Here is a 22,560-nt window from a genome sequence, read left to right as displayed (position 1 = left end):
TCTACGGGCACGAAGTCTCTTCTGGCACTCACGTGTGGAGGTTGCACAAAGGACACTTCCGAGGATTCCCAAACCTCCCAACAGTTCCCCCCTTTGTGCCCTGGTCTTTCTCACTTGTTACCCATCCCGTCTTCTCCAGGTTGCCGTGGTTTGAAGAACTCAGCCTCCGCTGGTACGCCCTCCCAGCTGTGGCCAACATGCTCCTGGAGATTGGTGGTCTGGAGTTCCCGGCCGCCCCGTTCAGTGGCTGGTATGTGGGCTGTGAGATCGGCATGCGGGATTTTTGTGACACCCACCGCTACAACCTCTTGCAGGTAAGGGGTCTTTCGGACGCTTCGTCTGGGATCCCGAGAAAAGAGGGAGGGGAAAAGGAGACCTGCCCCTGTTAGAAATTCGCCACCCTATATTGGTAGTCCTCGCCTTATGACCACAATGGAGCCTCACGTTTTTTGCTGTTAAGCGGGACATACGTGAAGTGAGTTTGGGCCCTTTTGTGAAGGGAGCGAGACCTACGTGAAGTTTTGTTAAGCGGGAAGTGAGTCCAACGAGTTTTCTTGCCACCGTCGTTAAGTGGAGTGTTCCCCTCCCCTTGATAAGTTAGTCCCCCGGTTGTTAAGTAAGTCTGCCTTCCCCATTGACTTTGTCTGCAAAAAGGGGACCGTGCGATCCTGAGATGCTGCTACGGTGATAAGTATGAACCAGTTGCCAAGCGTCCGGATACTGGCCACGTGTCAACAGTCCTAAGACACTTTTTTCAGTGCCCTTCTAACTTCGAACAGTTGCTAAATGAATCGTCATAAGTCGAGGACAACCTGTAATTGGGGTGGGTGGGTGGGTTGTTTAGTTCAACTGGCCGGGCTCTCCAACTGTGGGCATCAGGTGGTCTCTAATAGAAAATGAGACCCCACAGAGAACTGGGAGGCATTTAGACTAGCCCGGGCCCCCCCAAAGCTTCTCGGAGCTCCCCCAAAGCCAGGAGAAGCGCCTTCAGCAGCCCCCTTGCAAGGATCTATGGGGTCCTGGCAGGTCTAGTGGTTCCAGCATCAGGCTAGAGAGCAATGGACGGAGTTCTAGTCCCGCCTGAGGCGTGAAAGCCAGCCCAGTGACTTTGGAGTAGTCCCCCCCCCCTCTCTCTCTCTCAGGGAAGCCTACCTCACAGGGTTGTTGTTATGGGCAAAGTAGGAGGAGAAAGGGAGAGGTTTGCCGCCTTGAGTTGTTTATAAAAATATTAAAAAACGGGTTAAAAATAAAGAAAACAAACAAACCCAGGCACCCCTCCCAAATGCCTAGCAACCTCTCTCTGCAAATGGAGCGGTTGTCCATCCCGGACAGAGGCCCCCCCCCGCCCCCCCCCCCATCCCTGGAAGTCTGTTCCTGCTTCCCCAGATTCCTGCCCCTCATAACCGGGGCGTTTCTTGCAGAGCGTGGCCGAGAAGATGGGTCTGGACACGGGGACCACCCTCTCCCTCTGGAAGGACAAGGCGGCAGTGGAGATGAACGTGGCCGTGCTGCACAGCTTCCAGGTAGAGGGCCACCAGGACAGAGAGTCCCCGACATACGACGGCCGCCAAACCGTGCATTTTGGTCGCCACGCGAGACGTTTGTTTCTGGGAAAGTGGCCCCACATTTTTTCCTGCCAGTGTTAAGCGGAAACCCTGCGGTCGTTAAGCGAGTCACGGGGTCGTTCAGCTGAATCTGGCTTTCCCCGTGGATTTGAATGGCCAGAAGGTCGCAAATAGGGATCGCGGGATGCTGCGGCCATCGTAAAGACGAGTCCGTTTGCTGCGGGTCCAAGTGGGGATCGCGGGGATGCGGCCATGGTCTTCAGCCCTGAGTCCCTTCTTTCGGGGCCATTGTAACTTTGAACGGTCACTAAATGGACGGTTGTAAGTTGAGGACTGCCTGTGTGGACCTTCTTGATCATCTCCATTAGGGTCCAGGGCGAAGCTCCCCCCCCCCTGCAGCCAGCCGGGTCCCCTTGGAGCTCTCCTCCTCTAGCTCTTCCCCCAGCCCCCAGCCCCTTTTCCAGGGAAGACCCTGACCCCAGCCCCCTCCAGCTGCTTGCTTCACTCAGACTAAGGGCTTTCCTCCCTCCCTCCCTCCCTCCCTCCCCATCTCTCCCTCTTTCTTCCTTCTTCCTCCCTTTTCCCTTCCTTCCTTCAACTCATTAATTAATTAATTCATTCATTCCATCTTCCCTCCCTCCCTCCCTCCTTCTTTCTTTCCTTCCTTCCACCCTCCCTCCTTTCTCTCTCTCTTTCCCTCCTTTCTTCCTCCCTCCTGCCTCCCTCTTTCCGACCCTGCCTTCCTCTGTCTCTCGCCTTCCTTCCTTCTTTCCTTCCTTCCATCTTCCCTCCATCCTCCTTCCCTCCCTCTCTCTCTCTCTCTCTCTCTTTCTTTCTTTCTTTCTTTCTTTCTTTCTCTTTCTTTCTTTCTTTTTCTTCCTTCCTTCCTCAGCTCCCTTCCTTCCTCTTTCTTTTTTCCTCCCTCCCTCCCTCCCTCCCCCTCTCTTTCTTTTCTTCTTTCCTCCCACCCTCCCTCCCTCCCTCCCTCCCTTTCTTTCTTTCTTTCTCTCTCTTTCTTTCCTTCCTTCCTTCCTTCTTTCCTTCCCATTGTGTCCTTCCTCCTTTCCTCTTTCCTTTCCCCTTTCCTTCTCTTTATCTTTCCTTCCTCTTTATCTTTCCTTCCCCCTTTCCTTCTCTTGATCCTTCCTTCCTTCCCTCCCTCCCTCCCTCTCCCTCTCTCTCTCCCCCCTCTCCTCCCCTCTCTCTTTCCTTCTCTCTCTCTCTTGGTTAAACCAGTGACAGCTTTGCATCACCGCAAGGTGACCCTCCCACCCTTCCTTTCACCCTTGGGGGGGTCCAGAAGGGGAAGGGGTGTGTGGGGGATGATGGCTGATGGGACCCCTGCCCTCGGTCCTTCTCCGCAGCTGGCCAAAGTGACCATCGTGGACCACCACGCGGTGGCCGAGTCCTTCATGAAGCACCTGGAGAACGAGCAGCGCATCCGGGGGGGCTGCCCGGCCGACTGGGTCTGGCTGGTTCCCCCCATCTCCGGCAGCCTCACCCCCGTCTTCCACCAGGAGCTGGTCAACTACCAGCTTTCCCCCGGATTCCGATACCAGGTGGGTTTTTCCCTCCCTTCCCCTCGCCCCCCCCCAGTTCACTGATGGGGAGGGCGGCTGCGCTTCCTTCATAGCCCTTGGGAGTTTTAGTGGCTGCTTATTGATTGCCACCTGGTTAATTAATTCAACATTTTGGAGGGTACACACACACACACACACCTGGGAGGGAAAGGGCTGGGGGGGGCTTTAAGTTAGAACTTGGATGCCCCCCCCCCACGTTTAGAGGACTTCAGAAAGACTCTTGTGGGATGAAAAAAGGGAAGATGGCCCAGAAGCTGAGTTAAGAAAGAGGGAAGGGAGGAGGAAGGAGAAGGAGAAGGAGAAGGAGAAAGAAGGAATAGAACCAGAAGGAGAAGGAGAAAGAGGAGAAAGAGAAAGGAGAAAAGAGAGGACAGGGGAGGGGGGAAGGAGGAGGAGAAAGAAAGAAGGAGAAGGAGAAGGAGAAAGGACAAGAGGGGAGAAAGAGGCGGAGAAGGAGAAAGGAGGAAAAAGAAAGAAGGAGAAGAAGGAGAAAGGAGAAGGAGAGGACAAGAGGGGGCAGAGGAGAAGAAAAGGGAAAATGAAAGAAGGAGAAAGAGAAAGAAGGAGAAGAAGGAGAAAGGACAAGGACAAGGAAAGGACAAGAGGGGAAAAGGAGGAGAAAGAAGGAGAAAGAGAAAGCAGGAGAGGACAAAAGGGGAGGAGGAGGAGGAAAAAGAAAGGAGAAGGAGAAAGAAGGAGAAGGAGAAGAAAGGAGGAGGACAAGGGGAGGACAAGAGGGGAGAAAGAGGAGGAGGAGAAAGGAGAGTACAAAAGGGGAGGAGGAGGAGAAGGAGAAGGAAAAAGAAAGATGGAGAAGAAAAGAGGAGAAGGACAAGGAGGGGAGAAGAGGGGAGAAGGAGAAAGGAGGACGAGAGGGGAGGAGGAGGAGGAGAAGAAAAAAGAAAGGAGAAGAGGAAGAAGAAAGGAGGAGAAAGGAGGAGGAGGAGAAAGAGAAAGAAGGAGGGGAAAGGAGAAGGAGAAACAGGGAGAAAGAAGGAGGGGAGGAGGAGGAGGAGAAGGAGATGTTCGATGGTTGTAAGTGTGAGGACCCATTGTAGGTCACTTTTCCCAGGCCATAACTTCCCACAGTCCCTAAACGAATGGTTCTGTTGAAAGTCACTGGGACCCCAAGGACAGCTAGGAAGCCCATCAGGAGGAGGCCTTCAGCCCCTCCCTCTTCACCCAGCTGAGGGCCTCAGACCTCCCCCCGCCCTCCCTCCCCTGAAGAGTCCCTCTCTCCCCACAGGCTGACCCCTGGAAGTCCTACATCCCCAAAGGGACCACCATCACCCGCAAGAAGACCTTCAAAGAGATTGCCAAGTAAGCCCTTCTTCGGGTTCTCCAAACCCAGGAGGTCCACCAGAGGAGAAGAATGAGACCTGCCCCATCGGTCTCATGACTCCCATCATGAGGTGGGAGGTGGGATGGACCTGAGGAGTCCATGCCTCTGCAACCCCGCTCTCCTTTCCCTCACCAGCGCTGTCAAGATCTCCGCCAAGCTGATGGGTCATGTGATGGCCCAACGGGTCAAAGCCACCATCCTCTACGCCTCGGAGACGGGCAAGTCCAAGGCCTACGCCTTCAACTTGAAGGAGCTCTTCCAGTCAGCCTTCGCACCCAAGGTGAGCCTGCCGGGACCCCTCCTTGTTTGAGGGAGCTCGGCAGGACATTAGCCTCCAGCTGTCCTTGAAGAAGAAGGTGGACGACATCTGGACCGGGACCTTCATGGCGTTGCGGGAGAAGTCCTGGGGCTGGAGAAGCTGTGTGATCTGGGTTCAGGGAGTCCACACCTGGGTCAGGCATGGTCTCTGACCCACTGGACTTGTATCAGTGGTGGGTTCCTCCCGGTTCGGCCCGGTTCTCCCGAGCTGGTAGTGGTGACGATATGACGTCACTGAACCGGTTCTGCCCCCCCCCCCGCCCTCCCGCCCCTCCCACCCCCATGCACCCCCCCCGCATTATTCTTACCTTTTATTTGGCCCCACCTCCAATCTATTGCTGCCTCCTGAGTCCCAGCTGATAGCTAGAGGGAAAAAAAACTGTTTAAACTCTTGTGGAGGGGCTTCAAAGGGCCGCCCTACAGCTGATCAGTGTTAAAAGAAAACAAATGAATAGATCAGTGCCTGCAAAAACAAATGAGTAGACCGGTACAGCTCTGCAAGCAGTTAAAAGCCTGGTAGACCAGTACCTCTGCTAAATCCTAAAGAATTGTCACATGACCATCAAGCCATGCCCACAAAATAAGCCACGCCCATAGAACCGTTAGTAAAAAAATTTAGAACCCACCCCTGACTTGTATGTCCATCATTTGGGAGAAGGTTTGTTGATAAAGGAGAACCTTCAGAGAATGCAAGTTGTAGCAAGGCCTTTCTGGTCAACTGGTTGACACACGTAATGAGTGAGGGACTTGGGGTGGAGCTCCCAACTCTTCCTTCCTACACGCTTCCTTCTGTCTGGTCCAGGAGAACATCTCACTGGGGACGCCATGCAGGGCATAAAGTAGGAGAACAGCCCTTCCTTCCCCCAAATGGTCAACCTCCTTCATCTCAGGAACCCTCAGCAGATACCCTCAACAATTGGAGGCCCAGATCAGTGGCAGGTGGAGATGGAAGACGTTCTAGTTTCCATCTCATGGTGTTTCCGCGTCTCTCACCCCCCAGGTGATGTGCCTCGACGAATATGACGTGGTGTCCTTGGAGCACGAGACCCTCGTTCTGGTGGTCACCAGCACCTTTGGCAATGGGGACCCACCCGAAAACGGAGAGGTAATGACCTTAACGTGGGGCAAAGTGGATGGACCATCTGGACAAGGGTCTCCCAATCTTGGTGACTGGATGATGCGTGGACTTCAACTCCCTGTTCTGCCCCAGCTACGGACCCCAAAGAACGCAGCACACACAAAGTCCGTGCAAACCTTAGCTTACTAATGAAGGGCTACTAATGAGCTTTCTTAGTAGTTGTTCGAACACAAGTACAGTTTAAATCCGTCTTTTCTGAACAAGGGCTGTTCATTTAACTTCATGAACAGCCGACAAGAATCCAAAGAAGAATAACTCCATTCTGAGGCACAGTCTTTCAGATAACCGTAATATCTTACTGTGTGGTTGGCAGACTGCCCAGAAGCAATTTGGGTTATCTTCTCTGGAAGATACGGTGGTCCTCTTTGGCTCCATGTCTATGGAGATTTTCAATCGTCCACGTCATGGTTGCCCCATGGTTGCAACCGGACTTTCTTGGGTTCTTCCTTTGAAAATGTTTCACTTCTCATCCGAGGAGCTTTTGAAGTTCCCAGAAGGTTGAAGAACTGAAGAAGCCTCTGGGATGAGAAGCTAAACATTTTCTTTCTTTTTTTTTTTATTGAAAAAGTTTTTCAAATACAGATTTTTCCCCCTTTTCCCCCCCCTCCTCCCCCCTTTTTTTCAAGGGAAAAAAACCCCAAGAAAATCCAGAAGCTTTTTGGAAAAGTATTTTGGAGGTCCTCTTCTGGCTGATTTCAATTTGCAAATTCTTCTTCTGGAGATTGAGGTTCCTCACAGATGAGAAGATAGGTGGACATTAACCCACCAGTCCTCCTAGTCTGGGCAGCTTGGGGTACATTGAGCAGTGACCACCATCTTTGAACAAAGCTGCCCCTTATTCCTTCTGCTGTCCTCCCCCTGGTGTGCTGGGGATGATGATGGTGGTTGGATGGATGCCCACATAAGAGTTTTGCTCCCTCTGGTGGCACCAAGTTTCACACAAACCTCATCCTTCAGCAAGTCCTGGCCGGTTGGGTTCTTCCTTGTACCAAAGGAGACCTCAAATCTGCCTCACTTACTTAGAACATAGAATAATAGAGTTTGAGATCTTCTAGTCCAACCCCCTGCTCAAGCAGGAGACCCTGCACCACTTCAGACAACAGGTTGTCCAATCTCTTCTTGAACGCCTCCACTGATGGAGCACCCATAACTTCTGGAAATATTTTTTTTCTACTGATTAATTGATGTGGGATTATAGAATAATATTGTTGGAGGAGATCTTGGAGGTCTTTTAGTCCAGAAGACCTTGTACTTTTCCAGATAAATGGTTGTCTAGTCTCATCTTGAAAGCTTCCAGTGATGGAGCACCCACAAAAACTGGAAATGTTCCACTAAATTAATTGTTCTCACTGTTAGGAAGTTTCTCTTTAGTTCTAGATTGCTTCTCTCCTTGGTTGGTTCTTTTTCGTTCCAGAGTTTCTCCAAGGCCTTGATGGAGATGTCCTGTCCTTATCTCGGAACTGTTGAGCCAGAGTTTCAGAAGTAAGCCTTGCCACCTCTTCTCTCTCTCCTAGTTAGGTCTTGAGGCCTTCTCTGAACCAGCTGTAGGTTCAGCTGCTGAAGATTGGTTGAAGGTCCTTCATCTTGGACCTTCTCATCTAGGGGACCTTCTCCAGTTCTGGCCCTCATCTGGGCAAGGAACCCTCTGCAGGAAAGGTCTTCAGAGGTTGATTGTGGATGGAATCAGCATGTTGAACAACTGTACATTTTGGGAAGTCCCAATGGAGGCACATTCTGGAAAGAATGATGTTGGAGTTCTTTGAGGGCCTGAAGGAAGCTTCTGGCATCTGGCTGGTGGGGGGTCCTTGTGAGTCAACCGCCACAGGATTATACCGGGAACCATATGAAGACCCCCATCCCACATTGTAGCAGATCAATGGCATTAGAGCCCCCTTCTCCAAAGGTGGTGGACCTTCATCCACGGTTATGGGACTTGAAGTCCATCATACTTGGGAGATAAAAGACCGGGAAGGTGGCTTAGGAGACCTCAGTTCCCATAACTTACGTTCACAAACATCTGGGGCAGCCCCTAAGATGGAGTCTTATTCCCCACTTACCTTAAGTGCAACAGGTCTTTGGAAAATTGCTCCAGATGTTGGCATCCTCTGGTCCCTGAGCATCAGAAGCCATGCTCTGACCTCATTTCTGGAGCCCCAAAGAATTATGATCCATGTGGCTTACATCTACCAATATTTACAGTATTAAACTTTATTCCTTCCTTCTCCTTCTCCTTTCACTTTCCTTCCTCCCTCTCTCTTTCCTCCCTCCTTCCCTCCCCCCTTTCTTCCTTCCTCAATCTCTCATACCTCTCCCCTCCCTCCACCCATTTCTTTCCTTCCTTCCTCAATACCTCCCACTCTCCTCTCCGTCCTCCCTCCCTCCCACCCTTCCTTCCCTCGCTCCTTCCCTCTTTTTTCTCCCTCCCTCCTCTTCCCACTCTTCCTTCCTTTCCTCCCTCTCCTCACTCCTTCCTTCCCTCCCTCCTTCTCCCTTCCTCCCTCCCACCCTTCCATCTCTCCCTCCCTCCCTCCCTTTTCTTCCTTCCTTGCTTCCTCCCTTCCCTCCACCCTCTTTGCTTCCTTCCTTCCTTCCCTCTCCCTCCCTCCCTCTCCCTCCCTCCCTCTCCCTTTTCTTCCTTCCTTTCCCCCTCCCTCCCTTCTCTCACCCTCCCTCCCTCCCTTTTCTTCCTTTCTTCCTTCCTCCCTTCCCTCCACCCTCTTTGCTTCCTTCCTTCCTTCCCTCTCCCTCCCTCCCTCTCCCTTTTCTTCCTCTTTCGCTCTTCCTTCCTCCCTCCCTCTCTCCTTCCTCCCTCCCTCCCTCCCTCCCTTCCTGCCACCCTTCCTTATTTCCTTCTCACCCTCCCTGTTTTCTTCCTTCTTTCCTCCCTCCCTCTCCTCCCTCCCTCCCTCCGTCCCTCAGGAGCTACAAGATGCGTTTCAACAGCATCTCCCAGTCGGATCCCTCGGTGGCCTTCTGGAAGAGGAAGCGCCGGGAGTCCAGCAACACCGACTGTGCGGGGGCCCTCGGGACCCTCAGGTGGGTTCCGGCAGCCAGGCAGAAGCCAGGACCCCAGCCCGGGTCTTGTTGGGGGGTGGGCCTGAGACTCGCGGGGCTTTCCATAGGGATGGGAGGGGGTTGCCATATACTCGCCGGGGTGTGTGTGTCCCTACGACCCACAGTTCCTCCCTTTGCCATCCTGGCTCCAAGGCCAGTTCCGGAAAAGGGGAAGAGTCTCTCTCTCTCTCTCTCTCTCTCTCTCCCCTTCTTGATAGACAGTCCTTTGCTCCGCCCCTCAGGCCGGGGAGGGTCTCTCAGGCCCCCTCCCAGTCTTTTGGGGGGCCCTTTGCCTTCCTCCCAGCCATTTTGAATTCCACCAAGAATCAAAAGCATTAAAACATAACATAACAGATCCATGGCAACTGAAATATTAATTTTATCCCTATTGTTGCAGCTAGTCCTCAACTTACAACCATGATGGAGCCCCAAATTTTATGTGGCTGAGTTTGCTCCCATTTTGTGACCTTTTTGAACCACAGTTGTTAAGTGAATCACTCCAGTTGTTAAGTTAGCAGCACAGTCATTAAGCAAATCGGGCTTCCCAGTGGACTTGGCCAGTCAGAAGGTTGCCAAAGAGGACGGCCTTACCCTGGGACCTTGCGACCGTCATAAATATGAGTCACTTCCCAAGCCTCTGAATGTTGATTAGATGCCACAACGGTCGTGAGTGTGAAAAAATGGTCCTACGTTCCGCTATTTCAGAGCCATCGTAACTTTGAACAGTCACTAAACAAACAGTCATAAGCTGAGGATTCCCTGTATACCTTTTACAGCCAGCAAGGGAAGGCGAAGTCTAGTTTATAGCCAGGATACAGGACGAATGTTGGCTTATGAGGTCCATCTGGGGGCAGACACTCGTGGGTTTCATCCTGGCTAATGATAGTTTATCTTAACCTTTCCGGCTTTTTGGATGGTTCTGTGTGCGTGGCGGGCACAGAAATGGAACATGCATGTACGCTCTCGTCTGCTGCTCACACAAAGGGAAATTGCGTGTACGGCGCATGCCTACCTGCCACTTCGGGTTCCAAACGGCGCAAGTCCCAGTAGCGGTTTGTGGAGCAGAGGTTGTGTGGACCGCTGGTTTATCCGACCGTAACGATCCCCGAGGAAGAGAAACGTCCCTCTTGGAGGAGGAAGGAGGTGCTGAGATTGCCCTCTTGTTATCCGGGCATCACTTGCCGTTCTGTGAAACCTGCCCCTCTTTCTGCCCTGCTCTGCGACCATCATATTTTAGAGGAGCAGCCTCAGGTTCTCCGTCTTCAAGGGCGCCCCCAGCACAGCAGAAACGGAGGGCACAGAAGACCCTTCCTCTTCTTAGGGCGGAAGTTCAGAATTGTCCAAGCTGTGGGGTGGAAGAAGCGACGCACCTCCTCCGAGTTTGGTCCCAGGCAAAGAGCTCCCCTCCTCCAGCTTGAACTGAGCCCCGGAGGGAAGAAGATGCTCAGGACCATCTTCGTCTCCTCAGGTTCTCCGTCTTTGGGCTGGGATCCCGCGCGTATCCCCATTTCTGCGCCTTCGCCCACGCGGTGGACACCCGGCTGGAGGAGCTGGGTGGCGAGCGGATCCTGCCCCTGGGCGAAGGGGACGAACTCTGTGGCCAGGAGGAGTCCTTTCGCACCTGGGCCTCCAGCGTCTTCAAGGTGGGTGTGGGGCAGTGGTGGGATCGGGCCCCCCAACCCCACAAGAGCGAACCCCCTCCTCCCAGCAGCCCTCCTGCTCAGAAACAGCCAAGTGTTCATGGAAACACTTGGGCTCCTCCCCATCTCCTTGGGAAAGGCATCTCTGCCACCTGGTGGCCAGCTGGGGAAGTGTGTGCAGGTAGTCCTTGGTTTATGACCCAATTCCCATTGCTAAGTGAGACATTTGCGAGGCGAGCTTTGCCCCGTTTTTATGACCTTTCTTGCCGCGGTGGTTACTTGCATCCCTGCGGTTGTTCAGTTAGCCACACCATCGTTAAGTGGAACAGTTTGCGACCTTTGGCCACCATGGTTAAACGAATGCCCACAGTTGTTAAGTTAGCAACGTGGTCGTTAAGCGAATTAGGCTTCCCCCATTGACTTTGCTTCACAGAAGGTCGCAAAAGGGGGATCACATGATCTTGGGTCACAGCGACCGTCATAAATAGGTCAATTGCCAGGTGTCTGAATGTTGATTGTGTGACCATCGGGATGCCGCGAGGGTTAGAAGTGTGGAAATGGTCCTAAGTCATTTTTTTCAGTGCCGTTGTAACTTTGAATGGTCACTAAATGAGCTGCTGTAAGCCAAGGACTACCTGTTTCCTGCCCAGAAGATGCACCTGGGTGGGGGGAGGTTGCCCACAGGTGCCCCTCCCTGACCTCCTCCGAATTCCTCCTTACAGGCCGCCTGTGACACCTTCTGCGTAGAGTCCGACTCTGTCTCCACTGAGGTTTTCTCCAACCGCTGCAGCTGGAAGCGCAACCGGCACCGGGTCCTGGCCCAACCCAGCACCACCTTTGACCTCCTGGCAGGTAGAGTAGGGGGAAGGGGTGGTCAGAGCAGCCCCCTCCCTCCCCCCTCCCCCTGAGTCGGCCTGGCCAATTGGCACACACCTTGGTGGTGTTCCCAATCTCCAGGTCCACAACCCAATATTGGGCCGCGGCTCGTTGCAAAAGTGAGCCACACAAGTGGGAGGCAGGCACACGAGCACACGGAGCAGCATGTGTGAAAGTGGCATTTGCATGAAACCATTCTCTTTGCCCCCCTCCTCCTCTGCCCCCCTCCTCTCCAAAAGATCCTGTTTGATGCGCCAGCTTTCCTCCCCCAGGTTCGCTCACGTCCACCCCCCTCCTCAAATACGCCGGTGGGACTTTCTGACCAGAAATGGTGCTCCCCGCTTTTTAGGAATGCCTGGCTTCAGCGTGGGGAGACCCCGGGGGGAGATGCATACCCCTCCCCACTTGCATGGCTGAACCATCTCTTTTTCTCTCCCTGTGCCTCCCACCCCAGATCTGATGAAGATGCACAAACGCAAAGTGTTTCCCTGCTATGTCATTTCGGTCAAGAACCTGCAGAGTGCCGATTCCGGGTGAGAGTCCTCGGGGTGGGGTGGGAGGTGCCCCCCTTCTGCAGGTAGGGGGTAGGTGGAAGGGTCCCTCCTGAATTCCATAGCCCCCCCCTCCCATCTGCTCTCCTGGTTTCATCACCCCACGGCTGAGCTCAACTCCATGGAGATACAGGTAGTTCTCAACTGTAGTGAACATATGTCACTAAGAGAGACATTCATTCAGTGGGTTTTGCCCCATTTGCCACAGTCATTAAATGAATCCCTGCGGTGGTTTTAAACTGGTCACACAGTCACAAAGCGAATCCGGCTTCCTCGTTGACTTGGCTCATCCGAAGGTCGCAAAAGGGGATTCACCTGAGCCCGGGACACTTGCGACCATCCTAAATCTGAGTCGTCAGCCAAAAGTCTGAATTTGTCTCAGGCAATCCCAATGGTCGTAAGTGTGAACAATGGTCTTTTTCAGTGCTGAAAAAAATGGTCACTAAACAAACTTTGGTTGGTCGAGGGTTACCTGTATTTCATCTGCAGACCTAGAATTGAGGGGACCTCCGAGGCCACGTAATCCACCCTCAGGGTTCAGGGCAGGAGTCCCAATGCAACCACCTTCATGGAGCACAGCCCTAGCACCCCTCTTGGCATCGATTCAGATGGCATGGGGGGCTCCACACTCACTGACGCCATGCCCCCTCCCACCAGCCGAGCCACCATCCTGGTACGGTTACAGACGGGAGACCAACCGGAGCTGCACTACCAACCTGGCGACCACGTCAGCATCTTCCCCGCCAACCGGCCGGAGCTGGTAGAGGCCTTGATGCAGCTGGTCCAGGACGCCCCGCCGGCCGAGGAGCCTGTCGCCGTGGAGACCCTGGAGGCAGGCACCGAGGGTGAGAGCCGGGAAGACAGAGGAGTCCAGGGGGCGGAGCCTGTTGCCCCGATTTGCATGCCTGTGCCTGAATGCAGGGAGGCCCAGGGCAGCCTCACCTACACACGAAAATGGGGTGCGAGACCACAGGGATGCCTTGCCTTCCAGCAAATGCTCATACCCCCCACCCGGGGGGGCAGGAGCCTGCCGGGACTCCTTAATTTACGACCATGATTGTGACCAAAATTACAGGTCATCCCCAACTTACAACCACAATTGAGCCCAAAATTTCAGGTAGTCCTTGACGTACAACCACAATTGGCCCACTCCTCGACTTATGACCACAGTTGAGCCTAGAGTTACAGCAAGTCCTTGGTTTATGACCAGGATTGAGCTCAAAAGTCCAGTTGCTAAGTGAAATAATTGTTCTCAATTTGGTCCTGTCTTACACCTTTCTTGCCACGGTCATTAAGCAAATCCCCCAGGTTTGTTGCATGGTCATTAAGTGGCTCCCCCATCGACTCTGCTTGTCAGATGGTCGCAAAAGGGGATCACGTGACCCCTGGGACATTGCGACCATCGTAAATACGAGTCTGTTGCCAGCGTCCAAATTTTGACACAGGGATACTGCAATGGCTGTAAGTGTGAAAAACAGCCCCGAGTCACTTTTTTCACTGCTGTTGAGACTTCAAATAGTCACTAAACAAACGGTCTTAAGTCGAGGACCCCCATGATTGTTCTGAATTTTGTCCCGTTTTACCGCCTTTCTTGCCACAGTCATTAGGTGAATCTCTACAGTCATCAGGTTAGTTCAATGACTCTCCCATTGTGTTCATCGGATGATCACAAAAGGGGATCATGTGACCGTCATCAATACGAGTCTGTGGCCGAGCATTCGAATTCAGACACAGGGATGCTGCAACGGTCGTAAGTGTGAAAAACACTTTTTTTTCACAGCTGTTGAAACTTCAAATGGTCCTGGAGTGTTGTATGTGAGCTGGAGCCTGGTTTGGGGACTCGTGTCACGCTTCACTCCACTGCCCTCTCTCCCGTCTCTCTCTCTCTCTCTCTCTCTCCATCGTAGGTGTGAAACGAATGTGGGTGCCCAGCCACCGCCTGCCCCCTTGCACCCTGCGCCAGGCACTCACCTACTTCCTGGACATCACCACGGCACCCAGCCCACAGCTGCTCCAATTACTGGCCACCCTGGCCGAACACCGGGGTGAGCGGGAGAAGCTACAACGGCTCAGCCAGGTAGGAACGGAGCTTGAATGGAGAATCACAGAGTTGAAAGGGACCCTGGAGATCATCCAGTCTAACTCCGTGCTCGATCAGAAGACCCTAGAAGAATTACAGAATCATGGAAGGGACCTCAGAGGTCATCTAGTCCAACCCCTTGCTTGAGAAGGAGACCCTTACAGAATTACAGAGTTGGAAGGGACCTGGGAGATTTCCTGCTTGAGCAGGGGTTGAACTAGATGACCTCTAAGGTCCCTTCCACCTGTGTTATTCTGTTATTCATTCAGAAAGGATTACTCAGGCCTTTAAGCTTGTGCTCATCTTAACTTCCTTTGTGGTTTGTCTCTTGTGCCTCAGGCGCCACAAGGGCTCAGCCTGCTGGATTAGGTGGTAGGGCGGCATATGCACAAAGCTTAATTCAAACTTCATTTAATTGCACGTAGTCCTCGATTTACGACTGCAATTCAGCCCAACATTTCCGTTGTTAAGCGAGACAGTTGTGAGCGACTTTTACCCCATTGAGAATCGGCGCCATTGTTAAATTAGTCACACAGTTGTTAAGTGAATCGACACCTTTGCTCATCAGAAGGTCGCAAAAGGTGATCCCGGGACCCCTGGGACAGTGCGGCCATCATAAATATGACTCAGTTGTCTTCGTTCGTGTAATAGGAGTCAGCTGCCAAGCGTCCTAATTTAGATCACATGACCGGGGATGCTGGAACCATTGTAAGTCTGAAACCGGTCGTAAGTCACTTCTTCACTAGTTGGAACTTTGAACGGTCACTAAGTGAACTGTTGTAAGTCGACAACTACCTGTATTTTGTCTGAAGGAAGCTCACTCCCTCTTGACCCCTCCAAGGGCCCTTCGATGCCCATCCCGGGCTCAGCCGTGCTTCGCTTTTCCTGATTTCACGCTCCGTCGCCATCCCGAGTGCTGATTCTTGTGCCCGCAGGACTCTCTTCTCTACGAGGAGTGGAAGTGGTTCCGGTGCCCAACGGTCGTGGAGCTGTTGGAGGAGTTCCCCTCGGTGGTGCTGCCTACCTCGCTGCTGCTCACCCAGCTGCCCCTGCTGCAGGCCCGCCAGTACTCAGTCAGCTCCGCGCCCGATGCCCACCCAGGGGAGCTGCACCTCACTGTAGCCGTGCTCAACTACCGCAGTCAGGGTGGGTGGACAGGAGGGTGTTGGGGCGCCTCAGAGGGAGGATACATCCCACCGCTGTGCAGCACAGGGCAGGGCTGAAATGTAAAATTTGTTACTACCAGTTCCGTGGGCGTGGCTTGGTGGTGGTGGGTAATGTGACTGTGTGGGCGTGGCCAACTTTTTTTTTTAAAAAAAAACTTTTCAAAGCATTTTTTCTAATGCTTTGAAAAGCCTCTGCCGATCAGGCAACTCAACTGGGATCGTCAGAGACTTTTCAAAGCATTTTTTCCCCACTTCTTCGGCCAGGAGGTTGCAGAAAAAAATGCTTTGAAAAGCCTCTGATGATCCCAGCTGAGCCGCGTGATCATCAGAGGCTTTTTTTTTTACTTGTAAAAGCATTTTTTTGTCAGGTTGTAAAAAGTAAAAAAAAAAAAAAAGCCTCTGATGATCACGTGGCTCAGCTGGGCATGGTGTGGGGGGTGCAGGGATTTTTGCTACCGGTTCTGCGAACCACCCACTGCCATCGCTACTGGATCGGGCGATCCAGTCTGAACCGGGAGCATTTCACCCCTGGTGCGGGGCTATAATAATTCAATGTGGCTAACTTGACACGGGTAACTCACCGCGGCCATCTGGCCACAGGCAACTTGCTGCAGCCAACATGCTGTGGGGCAACTCGCTGTGGGGCAACTCGCTGTGGGAAACTGGCTGCGGGACAACTTACGGTGGGACAATTTGCAGCCCATTTGCTGTGGAACAAATTGCCACAGACGATTTGCCTCAGGAGAACTCGCTACTACGGAACAAGAGTTACAGTAATATCAAAAAAAACCCAGTGGAATAGAATCATAAAAGGCTGCAACAGGAGGGGCCAAATGAAACATGAATGATAAAAATTAAAATAATTTTAATATTTCTTTTAAGAAATGAAATTGACTGATTCAATTGTCCAGCAGCGAGTTATCTGGGGCGGGAACTGGTGGGTAGAAGGCAATTCCGTAGGGCTCATGATAGTGTTTCCGTTTTGCCCCCTAGATGGGAAGGGCCCCATGCACTACGGAGTCTGTTCCACGTGGCTGTCCCAGCTCTCTCCGGGTGAGATGGTGCCGGCTTTTGTCCGAAGGTAAGGAAGCTCCCCATGGGAATCGGAGTCCTTCAATGTGCTTTTTTCTCGCCAACACATCATTCCTCTTTCCAGGGCAGTTGCACTGAGATGCTCTCCAGTGAAGGGGGAGGGCTCTGTTTCTGAGGCAGTTGCTCTCCCCCCCCCAAAGATACAGGCAGTCCTCAACTTACGACCACAATTTTATGTTGCCAAGTGAGAAATTTGTGAAGTAACTTTTTCCCGTTTTACAACCTTTCTTGCCACATTACTTAAGTGAATCCCTATGGGTGTTAAATTAGTGACACAGTTGTTAAGTGAATCTGACTTTCCCACCCTCTTGACTTGGCTCGTCCAATGGTCGCAAAAGGAGATCGCAGGACACTGCAACCGACATAAACGTGAGTCGGTTGACAAGTATCCAAATGTAGACCATGTGACCACGGATATGCCCAAATGGTCGTAAGTGTGAAAAATGATCTCAAGTCCCTTTTTTCAGTACCACTGTAATTTCAAACCATCATTGAGTGAACGGTTGTAAGTCGAGGAGCACCTGTACTCCAGAATCCAGCTGTAGCCAATGTTGCAGTGATTCTACCCTTCATCCCTCATTCTTGCAAGTTGCAATGGCTCCCTGGGAGGAGGAACCCAGGGACCTATGGATGGAGTGGTTCCCCCCCTGCTTCTGGGAACCAGGCAATAGGCAATATTGACTCACAGGGCTGGAAGGGACCTCAGAGGTCTTCTAGTCCAACCCGCTGCCCAAGACAGGAGTCCTTTCACCGTTCTGAGGTGGTTGCAATCTGAGACGTCCAATTCGGGATTCGATGCCATTCCCCACCCCATAAGATGGAGGGCAGGGAGCTGATCTGTGTTGCCTGTTTGGAGGGAAGGCGGGAGTGGGGATATGGCCTTCCCCCCCCTCCCATCCTGCCTCTGTGTCTTCTGCCACCCGGGAGCTGCCGTGTTTTCCACCTTATCTGGAGGTCCTCATGGGATGGGTGACCCAGTAGTGCATTAAATGCTCTGTAATCGCTTCCAAACCGCAAAGATCAAGCAAAGTCTCTTCAGCAACCCCGGTCCTTGCAACAGGAAAATTTGGGGAGGGCGATTGATGGAGACCTCAAAACCAAAGTGAATTAGACTATAAAATATAGGAGGCAGTCCTTAATCAGGATTTACCTGCGGTGGGGGGGATCTCTGAGGGTTGCAGCCAGGGGAACAAAAGGGGGGCTCTCCTGGGGAGACCCACGGACATTTGGGGTGCCAGTCAACAGAAAGGCTCAATTATAATTAGGGCTACTGGAAGAGGCCCCACAAGTCATTTACTTCTTCTCTTGGCCCTAACAGCACCCCAAATTTCCAGCTGCCGGAGGACCACATGGCTCCCTGCATCCTGGTGGGGCCCGGCACTGGCATCGCCCCCTTCCGGGGTTTCTGGCAGCAACGGCAACACGAGATGAAGACAATAGGTGAGTCGGAGGAGACGGGTACTGGCCCAGAGCTGGTGGTTGCTGACGAATGTCAATCAATCAGAACAGAGCTGGAAGGGTCCTTAGAGCTCTTCTAGTCCAACTCCCTGCTTAAGCAAGAGACCATTAAGGAATGACAGAACAACAGAGTTGGAAGAGACCTTGGAGGTCATCTAGTCCACTCTTAATCTGCCATTCTGTAATGGTCTCTTGCTTGAGTAGAGGGTTGGACTAGATGACCTCCAAGATCCCTTCTAACTCTGTTATTGTGTCATTCTGTAACCCCCTGTTCAAGCAAGAGACCATTGCAGAATGACAGATTAAGAGTTGGAAGGGTCTCTGGAGGTCTTCTAATCTAACCCCCTACTCAAGCAGAGCCTATTCAATTTTGAGACAAGTGGTGGTCCAATTTCTTCATAAAAACCTCCAGTGATGAAGCACTCACAACTTCCGGTGGCAAGCAGTTCCACTGGTCAATTGTCCTTTGCGGACGACCTTGTCTTTTTCATAGAAGTTCCAATAAAAATAACACCCAAATTAATAAAAGAAATTGAGGAATTTGGAAATGTAGCCAGTCTAAAAATTAATAAGGAAAAGACTAAAATGATAACAAAAAATATAACAGCAAAACATGTAGAGAAATTAGCAAAAGATTCAGGATTACAGGTAGTCAAAAAAGTGAAATACCTAGAGATAAATATGACAGCCAGAAGTACAACGATAAAAGAGAATAACTATGGACCTTTGGTCCAAAAAATAAAAGAAGATTTGGAAAAATGGGGAAAATTAAAATTGTCATTGTTGGGGAGAATTGCAGCAATAAAATTAAATATACTGCCAAGACTCCTTTATTTATTCCAAACAATCCCAATAAAATTAGATAAGATTTTTTTTAGCAATTTGGATAAAATAACTACAAAATTTGTGTGGGAGGGGAAAAAATCAAGAATTAAATTAAGTATATTACAAGATGACAAAACTAGAGGCAGATTTGGACTCCCAGCATGGGAAAAATATTATAAAGCCTCAAGTTTAACATGGATTAGAGAATGGGTAACCCTGGAAAATCAAAGATTATTAAATTTAGAGGGTCACAATTTAATGAAGGGATGGCATGCCTTTTTATGGAGTCCCAGAAATAAAATATTCAAACATTTTAATAACCATACTATTAGGAAATCATTAATTGACATATGGCAAAAGATAAAAAGCAAACATTTTATGAAAGTTCCCGGCTGGTTATCAACAATAGAAGCAATAACTCATCCCAATTTATTAGTAAAATAAAAACTGTTAAGATACAGAGAAATATTAGATTCACAAGGAGTATTGAAAACAAGGGAAGAACTTAATGAACAAGGAATATTAATAGACTGGTGGCCCTATTCACAAATAAAAATAAGATACAGAAAAGACCAAGAGGAGGGAGGAATAGACCCAGAACCAAACAGGTTAGATAAATTATTAGAATCCAAAGAAGGAAAACTAATTTCAAAAATTTACAAATACTTATTAGAATTTGATTTGGCAGAAGAACTGGTTAAAGGACAGATGATAGCATGGGCAAAGAACATCGGGCATAACATGCAGTTAGAAGAATGTTAGGAGAGGGTAATGGGCAAACAATTATAGTATGACAAAATCAGTAGCAGGTGGTACAAATGGTATCTAGCTCCCTCGAGGCTAGCAAAAATGTACCCGAATGTAAATCCTGTTTGTTGGAAATATAAACAAGCTCAGGGTACTTTTTTCCATGTTTGGTGGCTTTGCCCAGAAATAAAGAAATATTGGAAAAAAATAAAAACATGGATAGTAGAAATAATAGATCAAGAAATTGAATTAGAACCAGAAGTTTTCTTATTAGGCATGATAAAAAGGAATATTAGAAAAGACATAAAATATTTAACACTACGTATAATTATGGTGGCCAGACTGGCATTAGCACAATTGTGGAAAACAGATCGTATGCCAACAGATCAGGAAGTAATTCAAAAAATTTATACATGCGCAGAAATGGATAAATTAACTCTAGAATTAAAAGACAAGGAAGACTCAAAATATTTTATAGTATGGAATAGATGGTATAAGTGGATAAACCAAAGGAAAAAAGGTAAAGATAAGAATTAGGGGAAATTCAAGCAATAAAGACTGCACCGTCAGATAGATAGAATAGGTAAATAAGTCACTGTTTGTATATATGTGTTTATATAATCACATGTATTTAGTTTGTTAGTGTAATTGTGGATTGAAAATGTAATTTTATGATTGAGAAAATTTGTATATTTTCTCTTTTTTTAAAATATTTTTAAATTTAATAAAGTTTGTTTTTTAAAATTAAAAAAAAAAAGAGACAAGTGGCGGTCCAATTTCTTCATAAAAACCTCCAGTGATGAAGCACTCACAACTTCCGGTAGCAAGCAGTTCCACTGGTCAATTGTCCTCATTGTGAGGAAGTATCTCCTTAATCCCCAGTAGCTTCTCTCCTTGGTTAGTTTCCATCCATTGTTTCTTATTCTGCCTTCTGGTGCTTTGGAAAACAAGTAGACCCCCTCCTCTTTGGGGCAGCCCCTCAAACATTGGAAGGCTGCTATCATGTCCACCCTAGTCCTTCTTTTCTCTAGACTGGCCAAACCCAAATCCTGCAACGGTTCTTCGAAGGTCTTCTTAGTTGCTCTTCTCTGCACTTTTTCCAAAGTTTCAAGATCTTTTTTGAAATGTGGTGACCAAAACTGGATGCAGCATTCCAGGTGTGGTCTTACTAAGGCTTTACAAAGTGGTACTAATCCTTCCCGTGATTTTGATTCTATGCCTCTGTTTATACAACCGAGGACTGTGTGTAAGCTTTTCCGGCTGCTGCCGCATACCACTAGTTCGTGTTTAAGGGATTGTCTGCTAGGACTCCAAAGTCCCTCATCCAGTTACTGGTCTTGTGCCAGGTTTGTCCTAAACTGAGCCTAGGTGTAAAACCTGGCTTTTCTCCACATTAAATTTCATTTTGTTGGATAGGGCACCGGGTTCAAGTCTGTCGAGATCTTTTTGGATCCTGAGCTTGTCTTCTGGGCTGTTGGCTATTCCTGCCAGCTTGGTGCCACCTGCAAATTTGATGAGTTCCCTTTTTATTCCCTCATCTAAGTCATTTATGAAGATATTGAAGAGGACCGAGGCTAAGACGGAGCCTTTTGGTACCCCACTGCTTACTTCCCTCCAAGGACAACTCGTTGAGTACAGTTTGTCAGCCAGTTACAATATCATCTGATGGTGATGCCATCCATCCCACATTTTTCTAGTTTACTAAGAAGTAGGTCGTGGTCTGCTCTGTTGAATGCCTTACTGAAGTCCAACTATACTACTACGTCCATAGCATTTCGCTAGTCTACTAATTTAGTCACTTAGTCAAAGAATGAAATAAGGTTGGTTTGGCGTGATGTGTTTTTAACAAACCCCTGCTGGCTTCTACTAGAAGTAGGTCGTGGTCTACTCTGTCAAATGCCTTACTGAAGACTAAGTTGTGCTTCCAGGCCTGTCCACCAGCGAGATGACCCTCGTCTTCGGCTGCCGTAGCTCCCAGCATGACCACATCTACTGCGAGGAGATCCAAGAGGCGCAGGAGACAGGGGCTCTACGCCGCGTCCTCACTGGCTTCTCACGGGACCCAGATTACCCCAAGGTAGCCGAGCGGGACCTCCCTACACCAGAGGACCCGTCTTATCCCAGGGGAGCTTCTGCTCGTTCTGAATCTACATTGGCAGGCCAAAAACTTATCCTTGTGGTCTCCAGAGGTGACCCTCTGGTGCCAGGAAGAGGGTCTACACCCCAACAGGGCGGCCGCCAAGCAGAGAGCAAGTCCCCCACTCACTCTTTATCTGCCACCCCCAGACCTACGTACAGGACCTACTGCGGCTGCACCTGGCTGACCACGTTTTTGAAATCCTGAGCCAGCGCGAGGGCCACGTCTATGTTTGCGGGGATGTCACCATGGCCACGGGGGTCCTGCAGACCATCCAACAGATCCTGGCGCAGGAAGGCAGGATGTCGTTGGTCGAGGCAGGCGACGCCATCAGCGAACTCCGGGTATGCAGGGCAGGATGCAATGGGCAGGGGACAGCTGTAGCTCAGCCCTACCGTGTGTGTGTGGGAGGCTCTGCTTTCTCAGGGGCCAATTTGTGTCTGTTTTTCAACCCCTCTCCCAGGACCAAAACCGCTACCACGAGGACATCTTTGGCCTGACCTTCCGCACGCAGGAAGTGGCGTCACGCATCCGAAGTCTCTCCTTCTCCAAGCAGGGTCGGAAAAGCTGCCTCGTGACGGAACCCTGAGCCCCTCAGTGCCTTATGTCCCCTCTTTTCTCAGGACCCCCCCCATTAAAGACCTTGCGTGGCCACCTTTGCAGCCCTTCTTCCTTCCTGGTGTGCGTTTGTGTGGTAGGATGACCAGTGGGGCTATACTTCTTGGGAAGAGGCTGGCAAAACCACCTCATTTTCCACGTGGGAACTTTGGGGACCACAAATCTGTACCTGGTGCCCAGGGTCCCTCTCCACCACAATTGCTACCAACCGTACAGGGAGTCCTTGACTTACGACCAATTGCTTAGTGACTATGGACTTTCTTGGCAGTCACTTATGATGCAGTTCTGAACGTTTGGTGGCTGCCTCACCAGTGGTGGGTTCCTCCCGGTTCGGCCAAGCCGGTAGCGGTGACGATATGACATCACCGAACCG

General features: G+C 50.5%; 1 protein-coding gene across 2 annotated transcripts in view; it reads left to right on the top strand.

Annotated features, from left to right (window-relative positions):
- The window catches only part of NOS3 (nitric oxide synthase 3), a 29,986-nt gene extending 7,763 nt beyond the window's left edge, over positions 1 to 22,223 (top strand). The window contains exons 8-26 of one of the 2 annotated variants that reach the window (XM_034423499.3): positions 140 to 314; positions 1,422 to 1,523; positions 2,930 to 3,124; positions 4,392 to 4,465; positions 4,623 to 4,767; positions 5,806 to 5,910; positions 7,358 to 7,425; positions 8,863 to 8,979; positions 10,466 to 10,640; positions 11,360 to 11,489; positions 11,968 to 12,046; positions 12,722 to 12,909; positions 13,972 to 14,141; positions 15,080 to 15,290; positions 16,304 to 16,391; positions 17,721 to 17,842; positions 21,361 to 21,509; positions 21,719 to 21,913; positions 22,033 to 22,223. In XM_034423499.3, coding sequence (XP_034279390.2) covers positions 140 to 314; positions 1,422 to 1,523; positions 2,930 to 3,124; positions 4,392 to 4,465; positions 4,623 to 4,767; positions 5,806 to 5,910; positions 7,358 to 7,425; positions 8,863 to 8,979; positions 10,466 to 10,640; positions 11,360 to 11,489; positions 11,968 to 12,046; positions 12,722 to 12,909; positions 13,972 to 14,141; positions 15,080 to 15,290; positions 16,304 to 16,391; positions 17,721 to 17,842; positions 21,361 to 21,509; positions 21,719 to 21,913; positions 22,033 to 22,158 — 2,614 coding nt within the window. In that variant the 3' untranslated portion in view covers positions 22,159 to 22,223. The remainder of the gene's footprint in view (positions 1 to 139; positions 315 to 1,421; positions 1,524 to 2,929; positions 3,125 to 4,391; positions 4,466 to 4,622; positions 4,768 to 5,805; positions 5,911 to 7,357; positions 7,426 to 8,862; positions 8,980 to 10,465; positions 10,641 to 11,359; positions 11,490 to 11,967; positions 12,047 to 12,721; positions 12,910 to 13,971; positions 14,142 to 15,079; positions 15,291 to 16,303; positions 16,392 to 17,720; positions 17,843 to 21,360; positions 21,510 to 21,718; positions 21,914 to 22,032) is intronic. The other variant, XM_034423500.3, reaches the window with a different exon arrangement.
- Positions 22,224 to 22,560: the final 337 nt, after the last annotated feature.

Source organism: Pantherophis guttatus, chromosome 4 (genome assembly GCF_059756535.1).
Source record: "Pantherophis guttatus breed Tessera chromosome 4, ASM5975653v1, whole genome shotgun sequence".
NCBI lineage: Eukaryota > Metazoa > Chordata > Lepidosauria > Squamata > Colubridae > Pantherophis > Pantherophis guttatus.
The sequence above is the reverse complement of the archived record's forward strand: the minus strand, read 5'-3'. Positions and strand labels throughout refer to the sequence as shown.